Source organism: Hippocampus bargibanti, linkage group LG19, assembly GCF_051943395.1.
Source record: "Hippocampus bargibanti isolate YZ-2025 linkage group LG19, ASM5194339v1, whole genome shotgun sequence".
In the NCBI taxonomy this organism is placed as follows: Eukaryota; Metazoa; Chordata; class Actinopteri; order Syngnathiformes; family Syngnathidae; genus Hippocampus; species Hippocampus bargibanti.
The window spans coordinates 2,238,452-2,265,025 of record NC_142752.1 but is presented as its reverse complement, the minus strand read 5'-3'; the positions used below and the strand labels follow the sequence as shown (position 1 = coordinate 2,265,025).

Sequence of the window (26,574 nt, the reverse complement as noted above, 5' to 3'; positions counted from 1 at the left end):
AGAATAAGAATAAATAAATAAATAAATAAATAAAAATTAGTAATTTAACATTATAAATAAAACTTAACATTAACTTTAAAATTAAAATGCATATAAGACAAAAATAAAAATAAGAATGATATAATGCTTAAAATGTAATGTATTATTATTATTAAATAAATAAAAATTATGATTTGAAAATTACAAATAAAATTTAAAAATATCATTAAAATTAAAATGTAAATAATAAGAATAAGAATGATGATCATGCTAATGAAAATAATCAATTGTTTTTATTGTTATGATTTAAAATACTGTGTGTTTTTCTTTTGCAAGTTGATATTGGAGCTTACTAATTCTACATAACTCATCTCCTGCAGTACAAGAGGCTGCCTGTTCCCGAAGCGCTGAGTAATATTATCCCGGCAATAATGAGCGAGGGGGTTGGAAGTTATTCTCCAATCTAACACAAGAGTGTCTCCTAAATCCACCCTGGAGATGAAGACCACCTCGAAAAAGCCACTAAAGAACTCCAGATGCACACCAGCATCTCTCCATGTACCTTCACAACCTCACACACAAGAACACCCTGGAGAGGAAAGTGAGCGCTATTTGCAAGGTTGTTGGGTTGTCAAATGCGACTCCGTATATATTTGCACGGAGATCTTCAAGGAGGACCATAGAGACAAGAAGAGAAAGCAACCGCAACATGCAACTGATAATATGCCTCCTGATGATCATCCTCCACATGAACGCGGCGTCCAATGCCGATTCGTGTCCTGATGCCTGCGAGTGCTCAGAGTGGAGGACTCGCACCATCTCTTGCTTTAAAATCGATAGGATCCCTAATCTCCTGGCAAGCACGGAGATAATGTAAGTACAATTTCATCTGTACAAGTATTTTTTTAAACACTTAAAAACAAATGTGTCCACCACTTTTGGTTTTCACAGTTAATTTTGCTGGAAAAATCATTATAATGGTGAAAACCCCCAAAAGTGCTCCCACATGGCATGAAGAATCCATTAACATTATCTGCCTATTTGACTATAATAGTGTTAAAAGTCACATTCTCCATTCAACAATAACATTTTTCTGAATTTCATACAGAATTTAAATGTAACAGCAAGAATGATCTCTCAAATTCAACGTTGTACGAGATATAACCTGAAGAGGAAATAAACGTATCAACGTAGTATTAGAAAAGAGATTGGTGCCCTGATATAGTAATAATAATAATACTAATAATAATAATAGCTATTAGCTCGCGAATAGATAGCTATTAGTACTTGAGACGTGAAACAAAATGGCGGAACAAACAATGAACCTCCTTAAAGATTGTGGAAATGAAATTCCGCCATTTTGTTTCACGTCCCAATTACTAATAGCTATCTATTCGCGATCTAATTGCTAGCTGTTAGCTAGCGAGTAGCTAACTAATAGCTCAGCTCAGCTAATTGCTAGCTATTAGCTAGCGAGTAGCTAGCTAATTGACGTGAAACAAAATGGCGGAACAAAATATGAACCTCCTTAAAGATTGTGGAAATGAAATTCCGCCATTTTGTTTCACGTCTCAATTACTAATAGCTATCTATTCGCGAGCTAATTGCTAGCTGTTAGGTAGCGAGTAGCTAGCTAATAGCTAGCAATTAGCTCGCGAATAGATAGCTATTAGTACACTTGACGTGAAACAAAATGGCGGAACAAAATATGAACCTCCTTAAAGATTGTGTAAATGAAATTCCGCCATTTTGTTTCACGTCCCAATTACTAATAGCTATCTATTCGCGAGCTAATTGCTAGCTGTTAGGTAGCGAGTCGCTAGCTAATAGCTCAGCTCAGCTAATTGCTAGCTATTAGCTAGCGAGTAGCTAGCTAATAGCTAGCAATTAGCTCGCGAATAGATAGCTATTAGTACACTTGACGTGAAACAAAATGGCGGAACAAACAATGAACCTCCTTAAAGATTGTGTAAATGAAACAAAAAAATACACATAAAATATATTTTAAATAAACAGGAGACGTTTTGTCTATAGGATTTTGCATTTATAGTCTCCACTTCATCGAATCATATCTTTGTTGCATTATTATTAGGAGGGAAAAGTAATGAGTCAAATGTATTTTTTGATTTATTCTCGTGTGTGGGTATGCGTGTTGTCAACAGTGAGCATTACGGTAGAAAAAAAATCAACAATGTAGTCACGCAGTTCAAAACAAAGCGTATTGTTTCTTTCTAAATAAACGTATGCCAGAGGTAGAAAGTGTCAGCACATATGCGAGTGCTTTTTTGGAGCGGTAAGAAAGGTCAACCGCATGAGTCAGTGAGAGTAAGAGAGGTGGAAAGGAAAGCACAGACACGCTTAAAAAGCCCGCAGAGCATGACACTTGACTCATCGAAAGCCTCGCGTTCAAATACAATGTTTAGACTTAAAAAGATGCAAAATCACCTTCAAAAAGCCATTTTTTTTACATCTCCCTACAGGTTCGTGACCGCAAAATGTATATTATTGTGATTTCTCCACCAGATGGCTTTTCGAGACGCATCTGTCATCGGTGCCATCGGATGCCTTCGCCAACATGGAAAATATCTCGCGAATGTGAGTAGCAAGTGGGTTTGGCTTCGTCAAATAAACAAACTTCAACACGAGGCCCTTCCGGGCTGCTTTCTTCAACCTGTGCTTTTTTTTTTTTTTTTTTTTTTTTTCAAAACCGACACTTGCACTTTTCTCTTTCCTCTCTGTATCACACTGCACTTAAGGGATCGACTTTGGCTGCACAGCTGGAAGCATTAATGCATTCCTGGAACTGCACTTTCTCACTTTCGACAGCAGTTAGGTTGTGAATACTCATTTAAGTTTGAGGGGGACTCCCTCTAGAGGAGTCCCCCTCAAACTTTGCATGACAAATTCCTTCTTAATTGATGTCGATTTTTCAACATGTCAATTTGGGCCAAATCATGATGTAATAAAGTTTACAAAATATTTAATCGTTTACTCATGACTAGTTATTTATGTATGGATTTAGGTATTTATTTATTCATGCATGTGTGTGTGTGTATGTATGTATGTATGTATGTATGTATGTATGTATGTATGTATGTATGTATGTGTCTATTTATTTATTTATTTTCTTGTTTATTCACTGTTTTTTATTGTGTGTATATATGTATTTATTTAATTAATTATTTCCAAATTTATTTATATGTTTATTTAATTATTTACATTTTTATTTACTAGTTTATTTATTTATTTATTTATTTATTTATATTTGCATGTACATTTATTTATTCATGTATCTCCAAATTTTTATTTATTTATTTATTTATAGTAAATGTTTGCATTTTAACAGAGCAAGTGGCTCCTTGGAAGGCTATTGAAAAAAATATGTATTTATTTAATCATTTATTCATTCATTTATTTATTTATTTATATTTGCGTGTGCATTTATTTATTTTTACTAAATGTTTCCATTTTAATCGAGAGCAATTGGCTCTTTGGAAGGTTATTGAAAAAATATGTATTAATTAATTTATGTATGTATGTATGTATGTATGTATGTATGTATTTATTTATTTATTTATTTATTTATTTATTTATTTGTGTATATATGTATTATTCATTCATCTCTAAATACCTGTATATTTACTTTACTTTAGTTATTTATTAGCCTGTTTATGCACTTATTTATTTATTTTCTAATTAATTTCTGTATTGCTTGTGTATATATATGAACATATTTATTTATTTATCTCTAAATTAATTAATTAATTTTTACTAACTACAGTAAAGTCTCGTTATATCGATATTGGATATATCGATAGTCCCGGTTATATCGATACTATTTCTATGCACGCACGGAGAAAATTACATGCAAACAGGGTCGGATATATCGATAGTCCCGGTTATATCGATATTTTTTCGGACTCCCTTGAATATCGATATAACGAGACTTTACTGTATATCCATTTTTAACCCTGAGCAATTGGCTTGTTGGAAGGTTATTGAAAGAATACAGTACTGCTTTCCAACTTCATGTTGGCGCCGATGACTTATTCGCGTATTACAAAATCACAGATGGATTGAGGGGTGGGAGGGGGGCTTAGAGACACCGGAGACGAGAAAACTGCAGAAACCACTGCGCTATTGGAACGATCCTGCAAATATGATCACAATTGTTTCTTTCTTTTAGATATATATCAGTCGACGTGACCCTGCAAAGGCTTGAGAGGAACTCATTTCACGGCCTGAGGAAAATCAACCACATGTGAGTATCTGATACGATCCCGTTCGACTAAGCTGCTGTATTAACTCCCTGGCTAGATAACCATTGTGAAATTTGCCGCCGCCATATAGTTGTGCATGTCTGAAACGTACTTGGGGCTTAAATAGTGGCTCGTTTCCAGCTTCTCTTCTTTCCTTCTTTCATACTCCAACTCCCGCAGAAGCGACGCGGGGGATGAAAAGTTGAGTCAGGTTAACTTTCGTGTCAATTAGGTGATGCCTGCGTGTGGGTGTGCGGACTCCGGTTGGACCACACACCGTTTGACATCACACCCTAACTCTCAACACATTTCAATATTGCATTTTGGGTGTGATTTATTTCCACTCCCCAATTGGGTCTCTTAAAGAACAACCGACACCATTTTTGTTTCCTAACTGACATCAGAAAAACGTTGTATAGCATCTAAAATAAGCAAAACACGCAGGCTGATATTTTTTGTCAAATGCAAAACACTAATAAAAATGACTAAAAGTGTCCAAAAATGTCTTTAAAATGAAACCGGAAATGGCCAGTTTCAGAAGGTCCCGCCCCCTTGTTCGTGACGTCACGCCAAGAATGTCTTGCCTTGCTCGAGAATCAAAACAATGGCTTCAGATTCGGAGAAGATGCTTTGTTGTTACTCATCCAGTTATGAATATGATTCAGATACTTCTGAAGAGGAAAGCATAAATGTTTGCAATGGATTAAAGGAGTCCTCCCATATCAATTCGAGCCGTCAATGAGCACCCAGAAAATGCAGAACATGGCGCCCAAGCTCTGTTGGAAATGGGCTGATTTGTCTGCTCGGAATTTGTGTCAACTAGTATCAAATAGTAGTCTTGGTGCAACACACAACGATTCACCATTGCGTTATTTATGTGTTTTCCTTCGAATTTCGCCATCAACAAGAAGTTTTCAGACCAAACAAAGTACCGCAAAATGCATTGTGTGTCGCTTTCTCGCTCAGGGTCGTTCCAAACGTGACGTCACGTGGGGATCGTCATCAACTCGAAAACAAGACTTCCTGAATATTCAGCGCTAGTCTTAAAACGTCAAATATAGCTATATGCGGTGGAATCTTTGTAAAATACGCTGAGTAGAAGTCATTTGAAGTGATTTTACAAATTATGGACACAACTTGTCCGAGGGCGTTGGTTGTCTTTTAAATGACTATATCGCAGTTTGCAGCGATAACTATAATCAACAGTGACACTCGTGAATTGAGGCCCACTAAGCGCTCCGAAATTGCCGAGCGGGGTTGTTGGACTAATTCCCGTTCGCGAAAATACGGGCAGAAGCAATCATTCCAATTGGCTGAAGTTGGTATCTTTCCGGGGGTGTTATTTTAGACCGCTCAGGCCTATTTGCCTCTGATTGGTGCGTTACGAGAGATAATAACGTTTCACTCGGGTTTCCTTCAGGGTCAGACATAAACGAATGCAAACGCTGTCTTTCGGCTCCGACAGCAGCTGTAGATTTGAGGCTGTACATAAAAACGGTGATTGGGTGTAGGTTTTGGGTTCGGCTAAAAAAGGGGAAAGGGTGGTTGGTTAAAAAAAAAGGGTGCGGTGGAGGCGTGTATCGCTTGGAGGCGGTGGCGAGGAGCTGAAAGTGGGGTGGGTAGCGGGGGGAGGCGGGGGGTTTATGGAAATCTTGGGGTCCACAGCATTGTGGTGTGGGGGTCATTAACGGGAGGGCTTGCGGGTCTTGGTGGGGGGGTTTGTGGGTTGAATGGTGGGTTGGAGTGTGCATGGGGGTGGGTTGTGGTTGTTGGTTGTTTGGGTTGGTTGTATTTGTTTTTTACGTTGAAGGGGGCTGATGATTGGGAATTAGTAGGACACAGAAGATTGAAGGGGGCGAAAAGGGGGTCTTGTCTTTGGAGAAACCGCATAGGAACATACACAGTTCTTACTGGGAATTAGTAGGACACAGAAGATGAAAGTATGATAAATTCCTCAAGACGGGGTCTCGTTACACGCAGAAAGAGAAATTGGTCACGGCTATCAACGCAAGGTGGTATTTGGTTTTTGAAAAAAAAAAAAAAAAAAAAAGGACGGTTGTGTATTTTGACTTCAGGCGGAACGAAATGGCAAAAGAGCTGAAATCAACGGAATTTAAGCAACAACGCTGAGGGCCTGGAAAGTGCCCCCCCCCCTTCCAGCTCTCTGACTCAATCATCAAATGACAAATTGCACCCAAACAACAAAAAATTGGAAAATCTTTCGTACGATTCCACAGCATTAGCTCAGTCGCGGCGTCATTAACAGTGCTAGGCTTTTTGTCATTGTCCTTGAATACCAGGACACACAGAATATTGGTTTTTGGACTACATAAACATTCAATTCTGGAGTTATATGAACTTGAAATGGGGTCAGCTGTCCATAATACAATGCAATACATATACAGGTAACATCCGACTTACGACCGGGTTCTGTTCTGACCAAATGGGCGTAAGTCAAAAAGGCCCTAAGTTGAAATGGTCGTAAGTCGAAATCCATTTAAAATGCCATCAGAAAAAAAAAGAGTTATTTCCTAAGTTATATGGGTCTGGAGTTATCTGAGCTTGAAATGAGGGTGGCTGTCCAAAATACAATGCAATACATCCATATTAGTTTATATAGCGCTTTAACAACAGCTGAACAGTTAAATGACTGCACTGGAAAGCATGAGCATATCCTGCGGTGTATAACAATATTTTGAGGACCAAAAAAATAATAATAAAAAAAATTACAAACCCAAGCGAAAGATCTTAAATCAAAAGAATTCGCTGGTCCAAAAAAAGTACCTGAATTGGCAACGGTTTTTAATTTATGAGCTTATAAAACAGCCTAGCTGAATCCTGTACACCCCCTCCTTTTAGAATCAGGAAGTCAATGAGTCTGCCTGCCTTGGAGCCAGAATGTTAATATGGCCAAGATACATTTGGCCTTAGCTATAAAACAACTTTTCTATCCAGCTGGGGTTAAACACATGAAATTATTATTATTATTATTTTATTTTTTTTGGTCTTCATTCATACTTTTGGTTTTGGCTGTCGCGACCAAATTTCCCTACTCATGCCCGCTGACCTCCACCTTCTTCCAAGTAGCTACCAAGGCCAAGATCATGGTTGCCGTTCTTCAACTTACTCTTATAAGACAACAAGTGTATTGTGAATTTCAACTCGACATTGTCTCTTTGTTCCATCAGAGAAATACGGAATGCCAAGAATTTAACCTACGTCCACCCAGAAGCCTTTCAGAGTCTCCCTAACTTGAAATACTTGTAAGTATTCGTCATTTATTTTTTTTTCCCCACCAAACAAAAGGCCATATCGTGTCTGGTTAGATCTGATTACCGTATTTTCCGGTGTATAAGGCGCACCCATTTTTATTACTGTATATTGAGTGTAATAATAATAATAATTTGATTTCTAAGCGCCTTTCAAAACTCTCATGGTCAAAGTGTAGTCACACAGTAGATTGCTGTGCGAGTGTGTGACATGCTGGATGGCCAAAATTGTAGTACGCGTTGCCGGCCGCTTGCATGTTGCGGCGCCAGGCGTAGAATTAAAAATAAATAAAAATGAATGAATAAATAAATAAAAAGGGTCTGGTGGTCGTAAGTATGGGTGGTCGTAACTCAGGTGTTACCTGTATACGAAAAAAGTTTGAAAATACACCATTCCTTGGGGTTGCGCCTTATACTGCGGTGCGCCTTATACACCGGAAAATACGGTATATTCGATTACATTAAATTAGCCTTTATTAGTCTCACAGTGGAGACATTTACATTGGTGCACCAAGAATGACAAAAGTAGGCCATTTTGGATAACCGTGACAAACAAAAGACCGGTCGTTGTCCTTATGACAACCACATGCACAGTCTCAATGACTATTTTGAGGTACAACTACAGCCCTGACACGCATATTAAAAGTGTGAATAACAACTCTGTGGTCGAATTATAACAAATATGGCCATTTTGGGCCTAGTAAAAGTATCTTGATCCAATATATGACATTTATGTGTGGAATTCTATTGCTGACATCTGGAGAGGCGTGGAATTTTATTTACCTTCTCTAACGGGGTTTTCTTGTCCATCAGGGGGATTCTCAATACGGGCCTGAATCGCTTTCCTGACTTAAGCAGAATCCACTCAAATCACAACAATTTCATTCTGTAAGTTTGTTTGTTAGCCAATGTTGCGCCACCTATTTACACATGTGCAAAAAAATACACAAAATATCACAACATGGTAAATTATTTTATGTGATGAAAATGACATACTAGATCAGGGGTGTCAAACTAGTTGGCTGGCTATCTGTTGGCTGTTTATTAGCTAGCTAGCTGGCTATCTGTTAGCTATCTATCTAGCTGGCAAGCTATCTATTAGCTAGCTAGCTGGCTGGCTGGCTGTCTATTAGCAAAAAATGGTGTCGGTTGTCCTTTAATGCTTTCTTTGTTTTGTCTTCTCTCTTTGCAGGGAAATTATAGATAATCCCCACATTACTGTTGTCCCGCCTAACTCCTTCCGAGGAATTACGAGTGGTTTGTTGACAGTGTGAGCTATGGGCATGACACACACAGTAACACATTGTACACTGTTGTATATGTGTGCGTGAACTTACTAACCAGAAGCGAGTATTTTGAACTACATTTTAAAATATGTTCTGTGTATACGTTCTTTTCAATAAAAGGAACCAGTCGTACTGGAACATGTCCACGTCACGGCACTATCGCCGCAATTCTTCGCCAATGAGGTGCAACCAATACATGAGGAACTTTGATTTTTAAAATAAATTAGCCCCTCCCACAAATGTACTTCCATTTGCCGTACTTTCAGCTGACCAGCATATTTGATTTATTTTCCATGTGTCTTCTATAACAGTAAAATTGGCCAGCATGCAAATGTTCCAAATTATCCAGGATGCATGGGAACCTTCCTGTAGCTCGAATCATATTTATTCCAAGACGGGGCCCCAGCTGATCAAAAAGTTATTAGCCAATAAGCTAAATTTTAAAAAAAAAAACTAATAACTCCATAAAAAGCAAGAGTGCTCCATAAAAACTCAGAATCTAAGTTCATATCAAAACGCAAAGTACATTGCCTTTGACAAAAGAACCGAAAAAATGAATACAAATCATAATCATGCTAACCATCATCTAGCTAGTCGAGGTGCAGACAGGTCGACATGAGCTCACTTCAGTAACAAATTCCGAGTGCAAAAGCACAACAGGGGCTCACGGACATGCGGTCAGGCGGAGAAGGGGGGGTTTGTAAATTTAATACACGGCGCTATAGGAAACGTAGGCCTTCTAAACCACAAAATTGCACGGACAGACGAGACGTCACGGTGAACTGCGCAGGAAATTGCAGCGTCCGAGGTCGTGATTCAAACGACGCATTGTTCGTCATCTTATTAGGTAAACGCGTTTTTGTGTGTGTGTGTTTTTCAGAATGCTCTATGGGAACGGTTTCAGGGAAATCCAACATCAGGCCTTCAACGGGACCAAGCTGGATCAAGTGTAGGTCTGAACGTGTAGAAAATCAATGAAAAGGTTTCTTCATCCGTCATCTGTACTTCTTTGAAGGTGTCGGAGGTTTCGCTTCTCATCCAAGAGGCTTCGTCAGCTAACTAAAATTTTGCTGGTAGCTCTATATACATATGCCTACTGTCCAGAGGTGGCGGTGCCAGACCTGGGCTATGATAGGTCCCTGCTCTAAGGGTGGGGGGAGTACAGGACAATTTCCTGAGGCGACAATGATTACTTCTATTGTTCTGGCTGATTATGGTTTATAACTGGCCTGATTGCCCCATTTGCTCTGGTATCACCTCATCAGCATAACTAAGCCTATGTGGTAACGATCTCAGAGTGTGTTATAAGCACGATCCAACTTAAACCTCACACCACCATGGCGATTTAGTGAAGGGTTTTGCTGTTTTATGAAAATAGCTTCTTTTACTCCCCTTTCAAACCATCTATTTTCTTTCGCTAAGATTTTAACTTCATTGTCGTCAAATAAGTGGTTGATAGCTTTTAGGTGCACTGCAGATTACAGACCCTGCGATGTTGCTAAAGTATTTTTTTTGAGAAATTGTTTTGTCTCCTCAATGTATTTTAGTTAGCTGACGTAGCATCTTGGATAAGAAGCGAAACGTCCGACACCTTCAAAGAAGATGACAGCTGAAAAAACCTTTTCATCGATGAACACTCCTGCACGACTGAGAGCTTACACAAACGTGTAGAAATGTGAAATGGAGACGCCACCATTGAGGAGATTTAAACATACAAATAGTCACTTAGCTGTAGTACCGTTCGGTTGGAACTCCTCCAGACGCGTTACGAGAGCCGTCGGTCAACGACCGGGCGTCGGAACACGTGTGTGATATTTGCCTTGGCGTTTCATCCGCGCTCAAGTGTCGGATGCCGCCAGCGTAGCCCGACCAAGACAAACATGGCTCCTCTGAGCTTTAATTCATGCTGATCAGTTCGGAGAGACGTGCGGTGAGGCCACGGTCCGTTTTAAGTGGTGCTTCGCCGTTTCAACGTTGAATGTTAAAGTGTGAGTGAAAAGTGTTTCATTTAAAACACTATAATTAGGAACGAGGCCGGCGGGGATTCCGATATCCATCTGCACTGTCACTCAAAATGTCAACGCCCACTTGACAAACTGTGCTGTTATGTTTTTCTGCGCAGTGATCTTCACAGTAACAAGTATTTGACCAAGATGGACGAAAGAGCTTTTGACGGCGTCCTGGACGGGCCAATGCTTCTGTAAGATCCTCATGCTCGACATGCTAACGACAAAAATCCCGAAACAAAATATCTAGGTCAAATCTGAGCACCCATTTCTGTGACGATGACGTATCGTGTACAATTCCTATTTTCTCCTCTGACCCTCAAGAGATATTTCCCAGACGGGGATCGCCTCATTGCCCGCAAGCGGTATGGAGTCCCTCAGGGAGCTAAAAGCCCGCAATGCTTGGGCCCTCAAGAAATTGCCACCCATCAAAACCTTCAAGCACCTCACCACGGCCAACCTTACCTACCCAAGTCACTGCTGCGGCTTCAAAAATCACAAGAAAAAACGAGGGCGAGTTTCACTTTTGGTCAAACTGTTGATGGCGTATTTGAAATGCACCGCCGCGATTATGCTAGTCGGCGCTAATTTCTCAAAAAGTGACACCCACCCATCGTTGCGTTTTTTCCAGATTCTGGGAACAGGTCTTTTGCAACATGACTGTGCTCGGCGAGCAGCAACGCAAGCGTTCGGTGACGTCGCACCTAACGCCCTCCCTGGAAGGCGAGGTCAAGGACATCCCGGAGGAACCCTACGAGAGCGTTCACGGAGGCGGCTTCTACGGCAGTTTGTACTACCACGCCTACTTTGGTGGCCATCCAGATGAGGAGGTGGGCTTTGGAGAGACCCTCATCAACCCTCAGGAGGACCAAAGCGAAGGCTTTGATAATCGCCACGATTACGTGGTGCTGTGCGACGAGGGCGAGGAGGTTATGTGCTCGCCCGTGCCCGACGAGTTCAACCCGTGCGAGGACATCATGGGCTTTGCTTTCCTACGGGCGTCCGTGTGGTTCGTCAGCCTCCTGGCCGTCCTGGGCAACGTGGTGGTTCTGGTGGTGCTGCTCACCAGCCACTACAAGCTCTCCGTGTCACGGTTCCTCATGTGTCACCTGGCCTTCGCCGATCTCTGCATGGGGATTTACTTGCTCCTCATCGCCTCGGTGGATATCCACACGCGAGCGGAGTACTTCAACCACGCCATCGACTGGCAGACGGGTCCCGGCTGCGCTCTGGCCGGGTTCTTCACCGTGTTTGCCAGCGAGTTATCCGTCTATACGTTGACGGTGATCACGCTGGAAAGGTGGTACGCCATTACGTTCGCCATGAGGTTGGATCGGAAGCTGCATCTTCACCACGCGGCGGCGGTGATGCTCGGGGGGTGGATCTTCTGCCTCTTGCTAGCATTACTGCCAATCATGGGGGTGAGCAGCTACCAGAAGGTCAGCATCTGTCTCCCCATGGACATCCAAAGAAAAGAGGCTTTGTTTTACGTCATCTCCGTGCTGCTCCTCAACGCCATGGCCTTTATGGTGATCTGCGCTTGCTACGTTAAGATTTACTGCACGGTGCACAATCCGCAATACCGCTCCGGGTCCAAGGATACCAACATAGCCAAGCGCATGGCCGTCCTTATCTTTACAGACTTTCTTTGCATGGCACCCATTTCCTTCTACGCCATGTCGGCCGTACTGGACCAGCCACTCATCACCGTGTCCAACTCCAAGATCCTGTTGGTTCTCTTCTACCCACTCAACTCATGCGCCAATCCCTTCCTCTACGCCATTTTCACCAAAGCCTTCAGAGGGGACGTGTTCATCCTCCTCAGTAAAATCGGTCTATGCCAGCGACAGGCTCAACTATTCCGAGGTCAAACGGTTTCCTCTAAAGCAAGCAGTGGGGCGTCTCAAATCCGAAAAGACAAGGAAAAGTTGGGAAAAGGAAGAAATCCGGCCCAGAAAAGCGCAACTATTCTCCTGAAGAATTGCTCTGCGTGTTCATACCATCCGGTGGCCGTCCTGCAGGCCAACCTTGAGAGGAACCAGAGCCCCGAGACGTGAGCTAAACACCAGCCGGACAGCCTCGGAGGAAGAGACGTCGGGGCCTTGGAAGTTTTTGCCGACAGATCTGTTTGAATATTTAACAGAATGCTCCAGCGAGCTTCCATTCCAGATTCAGCTGTTTCCACAATTTCAGATGGGAGGATTTTTATGGTTCCAGTTGGTGGAGAATATCAAGTGTCACTGAAATATGACTTTGACCTCATCTCTTCTACGGCGAGGCCTTGTTATTGAAGCGCAGCGTGGCACGCATTTCACTCACGCTCGCATAGCATAGCATGGAAATGAAAACTGAGAACATAAAGCAAAATATTGTTTTAAAGATTTACCATATGGTATATTCCGACATTATGCTCGTAAAAAAATATGTGTTCTTTAATATTGCCATCATGAATTGATTCTTCACTATTATTATCCAAACCATAAGCGATACTTCAAATGTTGATCTATTTATCCACTTTCCACATGGCCACTCATTTTTTTTGGCGCAGGCCAAATTATAGTTAGTTTCCTGTCAGGGGTCGATATGAATTTTGAGAAGCCATTACAATGTTTAATTCCCTCCACGTATTACATATTAGCGCACTGCAAATTACTGAATAACTAGTTTTCAAATTTGAAGTGAATTACTCTTATTGTGGCGTGACAATTTAGTATTTTGGTTCGAACTTTAGCAAACAACATGGAATTACATGAGTTTGATTTGCTTTCGCGGGCTGAATAAAATGATGTGGCGGACCATATTTGGCCCCCGAGCCTTGACTTTGACACCTGTGGCTTTTACAGACTAGCACCTATCCTGACTTGTTTTTAAAACTTCGAGTGTCATTGCCCTCAACATTTCTTCCCCATGATGTATCACGATTTTAAAAATGTTGCCAAGGTAGCGCTTAGTTAGTTCAGTTCAGATTAGTTACTCGCCATTGACTCGTTAATTGCGCACAGGTATGAGAACTACAAATATCGTCTCTCGGCGCCTTTTTTAGAAACCAAAGGTTGTTTTTCCAGCGGGTGCAACGGCGATACAGTATTTTTTCCACCGTCTTACGGAAACAAGTGACCAAAACAATCAGCAGAAATCGATTTGCATTCGCATTGCGATGGTGAGTTACTGCAACGTTGCCAGACGGTAGCACATCTGGTTAGCATTTCATTTGCACGCCGAGATTTTTTTTTAAAACCCCAGAAAGGTAAATCAATCCAGATATTGATGGAATTTCAATGATTCTCAAAGATGTTGTGAAACTTAATAGGGTGAGTTAGTTTTGCTGCAAGTGTAACTTGGCTGCGGTTAGGTGGCAGAATCAGTCAAATTTCTATCGCTTGTTCTCATTAGTATCATGGGTGAGCTGGAGACGATCCCAGTTGACTTTGGGCAAGAGTTTCAAAACACCAGTCGATGGCAGGGCGCATACAGACAACCACCGACACTCACATCCACACCTAATAAAAAAACAGGTGTGATGTAAGCACAGGGCGAACATCCAAGCTGTGCATGGAAAGAGCCTGAACGGGGATACAAACTCGGGCGACCTCTCGGTAGAGAGGCATAGGTGCTGCGCAATTGTTAGCAAAATGGTCGGAAAAAAATCGGGAATCCAAATTTTGACCCAAGGATAGCTTTGAACGACAACTGACACCTTCGGACAAGTTGTGTCCATAATTTGTAAAATCACTTCAAATGACTTCTATTGAGCACATTTTCCAAAGATTCCACCGCATATAGCTATATTTTACGTTTTAAGACTTGCGCTGAATATTCAGGAAGTCTTGTTTTTGAGCTGATGACGATGCCCTAAGTGACGTCACGGAGGGAACGGCCCTGATAGAGAAAGCGACACACAATGCATTTTGGGTACTTTTTTTTCATCTGAAAACACAGTGTTGGTCGAAAAATTAGAAGGAAAACGACATAAATAACGCAATGGTGAGTCGTGTGTGTTGCAGCCAATTGCAGTAACACGCATAAAGAAAGTGTAAGTTTACACAAATTCCCAGCGGACAAATCAGCCCATTTCCAACGGGGCTTGTGCGCCATCTTGTGCATTTTCTGGGCGTTACATTGGAGTCCAGACGGCTCGATTTGATACGGAAGGACTTCTTTAATCGATTGCAAATATTAATGCTTTCCTCTTCAGAACTATTGGAATCATATTCATAACAGAATGAGTAACAAGAAAGCATCTTCTCCGAATCTGAACTCTCTGACGCCATTGTTTTGATTCTGGAGCAAGGCAGTTTGTGAAGGAGTGTTCTGGCGTGACATCACGAACAAGGGGCGGGACTTTCTGAATCTCCCAAGTTCACAGCTCGTTTTGTGGCAGTTTTGGGACACTTTAAGTCATTTTTATTGGTGTTTTGCATTTGACTAAAAATATCAGTGTTTTGGGTATTTTAGATGGTATAAAACCTTCTTCTGATGTCAGGTAGGAAACCAAAAAAATGGTGTCGGTTGTCCTTTAAGAGGTTCTTTGTTGGTTGACGATGGAAATCAATGATTGGAAATCAATTCAATCCATCAAAACAATTACACGTTTTATGTTTGAACGTAATCCTGCGAACAAATCAGATTCAAATACCCTTCCTAATAATAACTGGATTTATTTTCACTTTTGACTTCCTCTCATCCGCCTTGCTGATTTTTATAAGTATACCCTTGCCTCTATTTCAAATGATCGGATCAGAACCGGACTATGTTATTCCTCCGACACCAGAATTTTGTTGCCACAGAGAAAATGTTGGAGTGCTTTCAAACCAATCAGCATTTTGAGAGATTTACTTTGGAGCCTGGATGGCTCCAAAAAAAACGTTGTGATTTTTAACTAGCCATGAAGCTCTTGTTCCGGGGAAAATAAAATCCCTCCGTATTTGATTACGTCATTGCACGCTCACTTCGCCACGGGCCAGTGGGCAACTATGGCACTCTGGCGGGGTCAAGTTGCCGCTTTTTGCATCGAAACCTCTCGAAACGGGAAGAGCAGGTCCAGCAAACCGCTAAGTGGATATCAGAAGATGGGGAAAAAGTGTTTTTTTAAATCTACTATTAAGCCTGGGAGTCCAAAAGTTTATCTATGGAGTTTTGTTCATCTGGTTAATAAAGTGAAGCCCGGCCAGACCGGCCAGGTGAGTTTGTGGCGAGCCAGGTAAGCATAAATAACAATCAGATTCATCTTTATTGGAATTTTGTCTACGGTATAACATGCTGCACTAGTATCATTATTAAAAAGACATGGCAAATAGTGCAAAATTGCAAAGACACACTATACAGTTATATTTGGGTTACTGTTTAGATTCTAAACCATATCCATATACAGTTAACATCCGACTGGCTCGACTTACGACCACCCGTACTTACGACCACGACCTCCAGACCCTATTTTAAAAATGTTAATGATACACCTGTCACCGCAACGCGTATGACAATTTTGGCCGGCCAGCCAGCATCTCACTCTCGGACAGCAATCGACCGTGTGATAGCACCAGAGGGGCGTGTTTGCGAGTTAGCCTCAGAGTCTTCGACTTACGACCATTTTGACTTATGACCGTTTGGTCGGAACGGAACTTGGTTGTAAGTCAAATGTTACCTGTACTTTATGGATCGGTAGCCTGAGGGGAATATGCGGAAAAGGTGGTGGGCAGGGTGCGGAGGGTCCCGTAGGATTTTCCGGGCCCTTGTCTTAAATTTTTAAAAAGGAGGTCGTGGTCATAAGTTGAGCCGGTCGTAGGTTCTTCATTCTTCCCTAAGAAGGCCTGAATAAAAAGATATTTGTGATAAAAAGCCATAAATTGAATGCAGGTCTGAGTCGATCAGATGTAGGTTAGGATGCTGATTCCTTTACATTACATTAATTCGCGCGAGTGATAAGAAATAAATGACGTTCACATTCAAAAAGACAAGTTGGCAGTGCTTGATTCCAAATGTCATTTATAAAATGTTTTATTGAACAATACATTTTCAACAGCTATTAGAAGTCACCACAAAGCAAAGGTGAGAACATTTCTCAAGACACACCCCTTTTTTGGGAAATACACAAAAAGCAGGAGTACAAATCAAAAAGGCACACTTAACATTAAAGTACAGTATGTGGGAACAACCATGACTTGCCCAAAAAATGCACATTGAGCTACTGAATAAAATCGATGATAACTCTGTTTGTTTTTTGTTTTTTTTGGACTGTTTAAATAGCAACAAGACGTCAAGGTTGTTCACGTGAGCAGAAACATTATCTTGCTCCTTTTTTAAGGTTGATGTGTATTCACAATATAAATGAGCAGACATTTGACTCTAAGCCCCGCCTCCTAATAAAACAACACATAGTTTATCAAATTTCCGCAACATCTCACTAAAAACATATTTTTTTTAATCAGCTCCCCTTGTACCTCACCAAATTTGAAATCCCAAAACAAAAACTTAAAAGTCACAAGAAAAACACAAAAGGACAACAAAGACCGTGAACGATGTTACACAAGCTTTGTACGGCCAACAGAAGAAAAAAAAGGAACACTTATTTGATTGTAAGAGCACAATTTGGTGGCGATCAGGGGGGGTAACAGGGTGGGGGGGGGGGGTTCTAATTGCATGAATAAATAGAAAAAGCGGGTCAGTGATGAGCTCAAGGCTGCGTTTTTGGGAGAGGTTTCAGCGGTGCTCAGTGATGCAATTGACAACTCGCCTGCTTTCAGCATACGCGCTGATCAATAAAATGAAGGATGCAGATTTCAATTATGGAAACGGGGACGAATGGAATATGTCTGTGTAAGCTCTCAGTCGTACAGGAGTGATCCATCGATGAAAAGGTTTCTTCAGCAGTCATCATCTGTACTTCTTTGAAGGTGTCGGACGTTTCGCTCCTAATCCGAAAAGCTTCGTCAGTGAATTAAAGTCTAGCTGGTAGTTTCGGACCTATAATATATATCCCTACTGTCCACACGTGGCTGCTATGATTGGTCCCTGCTCTCAGGTTGGGGGAGCAGAGGACTACTCCCTGTGGCTCCACTGATTACTTCTATCTACTTCTACTTCTAAGCAGTCTGTTGTACGAACGATCCAAATTGAACCTCACACCACCATGGCGGTTAAGTGAAGGATTTTGCTGTTTTATGAAAATAGCTTCTTTTACTCCCCTTTCAAACCATCTATTTTCTTTCACTATGATTTTAACTTCATTGTCGCCCAAAAAATTCAATTTGGATCGTTTGCACAACGGACTGCTTAGGCAACATAGGCTTAGTCATGCTGATGAGGTGATATCAGGGCAAATGGGGCAATCAGGCGAGTCGTCAGTCAGGACAATAGAAGTAATCAGTGGAGCCGCATGGAGTAGTCCTCTGCTCCAGCCAACCTGAGAGCAGGGACTAATCACAGCAGAGTCCGGCACCGCCATGTCTGGACAGTAGGGATATATATATAGGGCCGAAACTACCAGTAAAAGACTTTAATTCACTGACAAAGCCTCTTGGATAAGAAGCGAAACCTTCAAAGAAGTACAGATGACGGCTGAAGAAACCTTTTCGACGAGGGACTAATGGAAATAATCCATAGTTGTGGTGGCTTTTATTTTAATTCACAAAAGGATTTGGAATTATAACTTCTTAAGATAAAAAAAAAACACCTTTTTACAGCTATAATTTATTTGAACTTTTTAAAGTTATTTTACTTTCGTTCTTATAACCCTTCAATTTAAAAGAAACTTTAAAACAATTAACAGGTGACGATCTTTACTCCGAGTACCTTTTTTTTTCTTCAGAAACAGGACTTTTGAGAGATTCCTGTGATGGCGAAAAAGAAAATTGCAACCAGACGTTAATTCTGGCAGACGTGAAAGGCAATAATCTTTAAGGTTGGACTTTTAAGTGCAGACGGGGCTGAAGCTGTCAATCAACTCGCAGTGCAGCGACAAACTTTCAACGTCGGCGGCGCTATCTGGTCCTCGGGCAGGTGCATCGTGTGAAATGACGTATGTGGGGCCACGGGGGAAGAAAATGGAAAAGGCCGAGAAACAAAAAGGAGGACAAACGTTCCCTTTGCTGTCGGTTTCTCATCCCGCGAGTGGTGACATCCGGCTTGTTGTCAAAGATTTGGAAGGTAATTAAAATTGTCCATAAAGTGGGATGGGAGGAGTAACAGAGTTCCGGCTCGTTGCTCGGTTTCATCTTCCGGCACCCCCTTTTTTCACCATTCGGCATCCCCGATGGCTTTGGAGAAGACGTAATCCCTCCCGTTCAAATTCATGATCCCGTCCTTCAGATGAAATTTCCATTTGTTCTTACTTCTGTGAATCTGAGAAGTAAGTCGGGAGAGGTGGATGAGTGTCGAGACCGGAGGAGGGAGGCGGGGGGGTAGTAGCTGTCCTGTTTCCCATGTTCCAAACAACAATTTGCTTCCATTACAGCAGGTGTCGGCAACCTATGGCTCGCCAGCCATATTTGGCTCTTTTGATGATTGCATCTGGCTCGCCCATAAAACTCATATTATCGCTTTTTCGCTGTTCATTTCCTGTTTGGGCGGCAGTTGGCGGAAAGCGCAATTTTGATTGGATGATACTGACCTATGGCCGTTTATGTCTAAACAGGTAAAAGCGAATAAAAAAAACGGAGGATTCGCCTTTGTGGAAAGAAAAAGTTCTGCCGTGATTCTAATTTTGCAACGAAACAATGCCAATGAATGAAACAGTTGAATATCAGTGGCGCTTTGACAAGCCCCATGCTAACGTTAGCATCAATATACTTCTGTGAGACAGCAGAAAGCAAGCATGCAAGCTAATGAGCAATGTGCAAGCTAGCTAGCAGTAGCTTCGACTATGGACAAATTGACTCGTTTGGCTGGATTTTTTTTTTAACCAATCATGAGGAACGTAAAACTATTCATATTAATGGTGAGTATTATCATAAAGTTATTTTAAATAATATATTCTGACATTTTGTCGAAATCACATGTGTGCATGTGCGGCTCTCACTGAAAACCATTTCTAAATATTTTACATGTATGGCTCTCTTAGTCAAAAAGGTTCTCGACCACAAAACACACCAAATTTTAACGTTTGATAAAAAGGGGTGTGGCCTCCTTCTTTGAAACTTTCCATCTCCCCGAAAAGTAGTTTGTATGCCAAGATTGTATTCTTGCCAATTTAACGTTTGTAAGGCGAAAAGTTCATTAGCTAAAGCGTTCGTAAACTGAGGTATCACACTATATTCTCCCCGCATTCTCCATAAAAAAACTGAGATGCAATAATACTCCGTAACCCTTACAGACATGCAAATGTCAAACAATAATTTGCACCGCCGCCCCATGATAGTCTGTCACGTATTATGGAGGTAAAAGTGCAGTGCAAATTATTGCTTGCCATTTGCGTGTCGGCGACTGTAACCCGGATGACTCACCTTGTCATACTGGCACACAACTACATTCTCCGTGTCAAACAGTTCATGGTCCTCGGCGTCACTGACATCATCGCTGCTGTTCAGTGGCTCCTAAAAAGTAAAAATAAAAGAAGAAGATAGAAATAAACACGAGGAACGAGCGATGGATCCAAAAGAGACTCAAAAAGCAACGCCGCTCACCTCCTCCACTTGCCCATCCTCTCCGCCGTCCTTGTCTTTCTCCTCTTCCAGGTCGTCGTCGTATTCCTCTTCTTCGTCCTCGTCTTCATCCGACGACGTGTCTCCGGCGCCGTCCACCTGCAGCATCATGGGAGGCTGAGGTTGACCCGCCTGCTGAGCCTGCGGCACTGCCGCGCCCTGGGCCTGCTGGATCTGCTGCACCTGTGCTACTTGACCCGGCTGAGGCGCCATGCCGGCGGCTTGCGTCACCTGACAAAAGCAGGAAGACGAGAACTGCATTTGGTATTTGGTGCATTTAAATGGGGTGGGGGGAGAGGTTTGATTTGATTGGATTGGACTTTAATAGTCTCGCAGTGGAGTAATTTACATTTCATCGCAGCAAATTTATGAAAGGAATGAACAAAATAACAAAATAATATGACTTTCTGCACCCTCTTTGATGTATAACATGTGTAACATAACATGGACATGCTAAAACTCTGAATTTGATTACAATTTTTTAATGTTTCTTTTTTTAGCTAGCAGCAAACGAGTTTTTCTGACCAAAAAACTTTTTAAAACGATTTATTTTATTGAAATAGTTTGTATGCAGGTTCGGCTTACATTAGCTAGCTGGTTATCTATTAGCTATCGAGCTGGCTATTAGCTATCTATCCAGCTAGCTAGCTATCTATTAGCTGGCTAGCTGGTTGGCTAGCTAGCTATCTATTAGATATCTTTTGGCTAGCTGGTTAGCTGGCTATCTATTGTTATCTATTAGCTAACTAGCTATCTATCCAGATAGCTATCTATTAGCTAGCTAGATAGCTGGCTATCATCTTGCTCGCTGACTATCTATTATCTATCTATTAGCTAGCTAGCTGGCTGGCAATCTATTATCTATCTGTTGGCTAGCTAGCTGGCTATCTATTGGCTATCTATTAGCTATCTAGCTAGCTTTTTTTTTTTTTTTTTTTTTTTTTTTAGTTATTCCGAGTTGAGTGAATGCTGGCGCGTGGCTGCTGCTACTCACCCACAGAAAAACGTATCCTGTGATTGTAAAGTGACCTTGAAAAGAGTTTTGAAAGGTGTTTATAAATGAAATGTATTATTATTTATTATTATTATTATTATTATTATTATTATTATTATAAAGCACTTCTATAAGAGGAGAGGATCAAAGCATCATTTTCACCAGTGGATCAGGGACGTCATGGTGAAATGTGCATGTTTGCTACAAGCTAAGTTTGGAAAGCTAACTGTAGCATCCATTGACGAAAAAGATTGTCTCACATATCCTGTCCCACATAAATCCGCTTCAATTCCAAGCTGTGACAGTTCCATATACGTATCGGCGCTATTAAGGATTAGGTTAAAGATATTTCTTGCATGCTGACCTGTGCGTTGCCTTGGACTTTATTTCCTGGCGCTAAAACGAGCTGTGGCTGCTGGATGATAACCCCCGTTTGCTGAGGAAGGCCTCCTTGGAGAGGAGCCAACACCTGTCAAGCAACAAATCACAGTGACAAATGTCAATCAAAGAATTTAATTCCACGCGCCGAGAAATAGAACTCCGGTAAATCAACATATTTGTACCTGCTGTATAACGGGAGCCTGCACCGAGCCAGGTTGCATCTGCTGCTGCAGAAGGATGGGCTGCGGTGGCTGCTGGATGATGTACTGAGCCCCGTTGGGTGCACGCAAAACTTGCACAAACTGACCTGCGGGAGTGTGCACAATTGTGGGGACTCTACGGGGGGCTTTGTAGCGCATGAAAAGGTGACGTGGGGATCACTTACCTGAACTGGTGATGAGCTGTGGGTACGGTGTAACCCCAGTCGGGAGAGCGAGAGCAGCTTGTGTGGCTGCTGCACTCTATCGGATAAATACAGCATGCATTTACAGGGTGACCCAAAAAGATGCGGACCCATAAAATAACCCATGGAATTACAACCACACATTATTCAGTTTATAGAAGACCATCTATTAGCTGTCTAGCTAGCTATTAGTTATCTACTAGCTAGCTACCTAACGTTCTATCTATTTGAGTTATTCCGGGTTGAGTGAACGCTGGCTCATGTTGCTATCTATTAGCTATCTGTTTGCTACATATTATCTAGCTAACAATTTGCTATCTATTAGTTATATATTAGCTAGCTAGCTAACTTTCTATCTATTTGAGTTATTCCGGGTTGAGTGAACGCTGGCTCGTGTTGCTATCAGCAAATAGCTATCTAGCTAGCTATTTGATGTCTATTAACTAGCTAGCTAACTAACTTTCTATCTATTTGAGTTATTCCGGGTTGAGTGAACGCTGCTCGTGTAGCTATCTATTAGCTATTTAGCTAGCTATTAGTTATCTGTTAGCCAGCTAGTGAACTTTCTATTTGAGTTACTTCCGGGTTGAGTGAACGCTGGCGCATGTGGCTGCTGCTGCTCACCCACAGAAAAACAGATCCAGTGACTGTAAAGTGACCTTGAGAGTTTTGAAAGGCGCTTGGGAAATAAAATTGATGATTATTATTCACCAGTTTGAGCTATTTCTGTCAATTTGTAGTCATTTATGTAATTTATGGCTCCAAATGTCCACCATTTTGTTGCAAGCAAACCTGTACTCGTCTGACAAAGTTGTCAATCACTTTTACACACTCCTCTTTACAGGTTTGCTTGCAACGAAATGGTGGACATTTGGAACACATCTTGGGAAAGCCATAAATTGACTAATAATTGACATAAATAGCTGAAACTCTGGTGAATGGTCTTCCATAAACTGAATAATGTGTGGTTGTAATTTGAAATAAATAGCTTTTTAATGAAAGCCACAATTTCAATTTTCATGGGTATGCATCTTTTTGGGTCACCTTTATGACAGTTTAGACAAAGCGGCCATTTTGTAAAGCATAAAAAACAACAAATGCATCGATGCATGCCGCTCCCTTTGCAAGGACTTAGCAAACACGTTCAGTGAAATTTTGCCCTGTCACCCAATCACCCAAACCAATTGCAGTTCTGGCATGTGGTACTGGTATGTTCATGTGTGCATTTTTTTTTTACTACTTGCCATTCCCGTTGTCGTCATATGCTGTAGAATTTTGGAATCTGGTACAATGACTTGCTGCTGGGGAGCTGCGGAGAAAAGCACAACACCATCCGTTTACGACGCAGAAATAGTTAAAAACATGTTGTCAGAATCCGATTGAACCAACCTGGTTGCTGCTGGGGAGGCAAAATGGCTTGCTGGGTCTGGGTCACCTGCTGACCTTGTTGAACCTGGTGCTGCGATTGTTGTTGTTGCTGATGATGATGTTGTTGATGCTGCTGCTGCTGTTGCTGCACGGCCTGCAGGGCTGCTTGTTCCTCGGTATGGAAGCCATCCACTGCCTTTGATTGCAACAGTTTGCTTTCCCATAGCTGCGATTGATTGAAGAAACCACCATTTTTGTCAAATTTTGTGTTTTTAAACCTTTTGACTGCACTTTTTGGGTAAATCCCCTTGTTTAAGGATGATGCACTAATACTGTTACCGTTTTCAGCTCTAGAAGCACTTGTTCATCCACGCCTTCATCCAGGAATAACTCTCGCACCTCATTGATGACATCTTCAATCACAGTCTTGTACAGTTTAGGCTAGAAGGAAGCAAAAAAAATTATGACACACTCATCCACCTCAACTTTTTTATGACATCACAGCCATTGAAGGAGCTGTATTTAGAATTTTCAGCGAGCAGAAAAGGGAATGATCAAGGTTTCGGGTGCAGTGAGATGTAATACATATGGAACAAAGTACAGTCATTTTTTTTTCTTTTGCAAATATCACGCATAATAAAAACATTCGACAAAGAATGTGATTTAGGGTGTATTTGGTTGACGATTTTACAGTTTGCGACAAGTTCCAACCTGCACACGCCAAACGTTCGTTCAACGTGCAATCGCTCAAAATGCAACCGAAGTGATTTGCACTGTCGATTCATGTCGATTCGAGTGCCGATGTGAAAAACGAGACAGTCTCTTTCCCTCTCCCTCGGTCCGGGTGGCTCCTCCACTATTTAAAGCAGTCTGCTGGCGTTTATAAAGCTTAGTCGGTGACGTAACGTCGAGAAGCACCTTCCCATCCCGGCCAGTCTATATAGAGCCAATATGGCGGTATAAAACCAGGCGGCAGCGAGGGAGGAGGGACAGAAGCCGAGAGCTTGAGGAAAGACGCGGAAGCCATTTTACGGAGCAACACGACAGCCTCGCAAAATCCTCGTTTCATAGCGTGTCGTCGATCGACGAACGTTTAGGTGGTCGTTTTGGACAAAGAGGCGTAAAATCGCCGAGTGGAGTTGGAATTTTGACGTTTGAAATGAGTGGATGTTGTTTGTTTGGGTTATTTTGCCTTAAAAATCGTGGAATGGTGGACACTTATGATGCGGTACAGGGGGAACGTTGCTCTCACGACTTTCGATTACCTTATTTCATCACAAAGAAACAAAACTGGATCGCGGTGTTTTATGCAAGGTGCTTTGCGTACATTTAAGGTCTTAAAATGAAACGTTAACTCGGCCCCTTTTTCCCTTTGTCGCTGCTTATTTATACCGTGCTGACGAAAACTAGCACTCGACTACACACAACGCCATAAACGAAGACTTTGTGGGTAATTTCGCTTTCGATCATCGAGCATTAAAAATGCCAACGGGTGAGATAGAATCTGACAACGGAACAAGAGCCAAACCATTCACAACTCGTCAAATTTGACTCCATTTTTGAGTCGCGAACATCGTCTGTGGCAACACATTTTCGATCACATTTACCATTAAAATGACTGGGAAGATGGCTACAATTCAAATGATTCAACCTAGTTTAATTTTCATTTGTCGATATGCTGGGGTGTGTGTGTGGTAAATCCTAAATCAATGTGATTCGATTAAAAAAACGTGTTCAACAGTTTTCCATTAACTTTACCCCCATTTCCCCATTGACAATCCTTGAGATTGAGCCTTACCACTGGGTTCGAGTTAGCCGAGCTCGCCATTATACGCGCAGTCTAAAAACCACACGGAAATGGGCGAGAAATAAAGAGCCAAAAATGATCAAAAAACTTAAAACAACTGGGAACGGTATTCTAAAACAGCCGGCATCACTTTTGTAAATAAAACAGTTTTAGCGGTCTTATTTACAATCCCGGGCTGCGAATCCCCAGCAGTCCTCCGTCCGACGTTGTTCTGCTTTATATACTGAGCGATGGAGCTGCGAGTGCGCGAGACATAGGGCAGGGTCAAACTGCTAATATCGCGAGATTTCAATCGGAAGCGACACGACAAGGAAAGGGCTTGCTGGGAAATGTAGTAGTTTAGGGTTCACGTTGCCATCGCTCGACTCTGCAAATTTGCCTAATTATTTATTTATTTATGTATTTATTTATTTATTTATTTGGTTGTTTGTTTGTTTGTTTGTTTGTTTGTTTGTTTGTTGATTTGAGCTGGACTTGAGTGTTGAAAACTTGAGAACCACTGACTTCAACTACAATGATAAAAACAAATAAAAATACAATACGCGTGTGGTGACACAATGCTACCGCAAGATGGTGGTCGCATTCCATACATCGTATGTCACGAGTACTCTCACACGTGGTCTTTATGAGCACTCAAAACGCACAATCCCCAATCCAATCACTTCAGAATGTAACTATGTTCCCCCCCACACACACAACCATCGAAGTGTGGGCTTTGTCCTTTGCATTTAATCAAATATGCACTTGTCCCGATCACCGATCTGCTCTCCTGCGTAACGACGAAGCTTTGCATTAAATGAGAACTGACGAGAGTGCAGCTCAGCTTCCGTCTCCATGGAAACTTGCCTCACTGGTCATTGTGTGGTTATGGATGATATATACCAGAAACGTACAACTCAGTCTGCATCTGCTGCACTCTCGTAATCGGATACACAAGTTGTTCTTATGGCAGATTAGATCAAGTTATATATTCAAATGCTGTATTAAATGGTATTTTCTTTACAATTGTCTGCAAACATTTGCCGCGTCCGGATCTTTTCCTATTTTGATGAAAGTATGCGAGACAGACACTGAAAGGAATGATGGAATCTAAAATATATATTTTTGCTTGTAAATTTCATTCAATATCAGTTATCTAGCTAGCTACCGAGCTATCTAATTGCTATTTTTAAGCTATATATTAGCTG

At 41.6% G+C, this 26,574-nt stretch overlaps 2 protein-coding genes across 3 annotated transcripts; one reads left to right on the top strand and one right to left on the bottom strand.

Annotated features, from left to right (window-relative positions):
• Positions 1-552: 552 nt before the first annotated feature.
• tshr (thyroid stimulating hormone receptor) lies at positions 553-13,646 on the top strand. The gene is made up of 10 exons (XM_089021735.1): positions 553-852; positions 2,503-2,574; positions 4,166-4,240; positions 7,427-7,501; positions 8,321-8,395; positions 8,700-8,777; positions 9,674-9,742; positions 10,916-10,993; positions 11,124-11,312; positions 11,431-13,646. The coding sequence occupies exons 1-10, from the start codon at positions 689-691 to the stop codon at positions 12,854-12,856; spliced, it is 2,301 nt and encodes a 766-aa protein (XP_088877861.1). The 5' UTR covers positions 553-688; the 3' UTR covers positions 12,857-13,646.
• Positions 13,647-16,764: 3,118 nt separating this feature from the next.
• On the bottom strand, positions 16,765-25,593 carry gtf2a1 (general transcription factor IIA, 1). Of its 2 annotated transcripts, XM_089022296.1 has the most exons (11): positions 25,379-25,593; positions 23,920-24,021; positions 23,602-23,806; positions 23,457-23,521; positions 22,195-22,270; positions 21,992-22,116; positions 21,793-21,897; positions 20,618-20,665; positions 20,417-20,533; positions 20,237-20,326; positions 16,765-19,136 (listed from the first exon to the last, which is right to left on the bottom strand). In XM_089022296.1, exons 1-11 carry the CDS (start codon positions 25,406-25,408, stop codon positions 19,029-19,031), a joined length of 1,071 nt encoding a protein of 356 aa, XP_088878422.1. In that variant the 5' UTR covers positions 25,409-25,593; the 3' UTR covers positions 16,765-19,028. The 2 variants fall into 2 exon arrangements, with proteins under 2 accessions (XP_088878422.1, XP_088878421.1); XM_089022295.1 differs by having other exon boundaries at positions 20,417-20,665.
• Positions 25,594-26,574: the final 981 nt, after the last annotated feature.

Coding starts and splice junctions, on each gene's coding strand:
- tshr (XM_089021735.1), top strand. CDS start 689: ATGCAACTGATAATATGCCTCCTGATGATCATCCTCCACATGAACGCG. Junction 7,502..8,320: donor CTCCCTAACTTGAAATACTT/GTAAGTATTCGT, acceptor CTTGTCCATCAG/GGGGATTCTCAATACGGGCC. Junction 10,994..11,123: donor CTGGACGGGCCAATGCTTCT/GTAAGATCCTCA, acceptor CTGACCCTCAAG/AGATATTTCCCAGACGGGGA.
- gtf2a1 (XM_089022295.1), bottom strand. CDS start 25,408: ATGGCGAGCTCGGCTAACTCGAACCCAGTG. Junction 22,271..23,456: donor ATATGACGACAACGGGAATG/GCAAGTAGTAAA, acceptor TTTATCCGATAG/AGTGCAGCAGCCACACAAGC. Junction 19,137..20,236: donor TTGTGTGCCAGTATGACAAG/GTGAGTCATCCG, acceptor CTTACTTCTCAG/ATTCACAGAAGTAAGAACAA.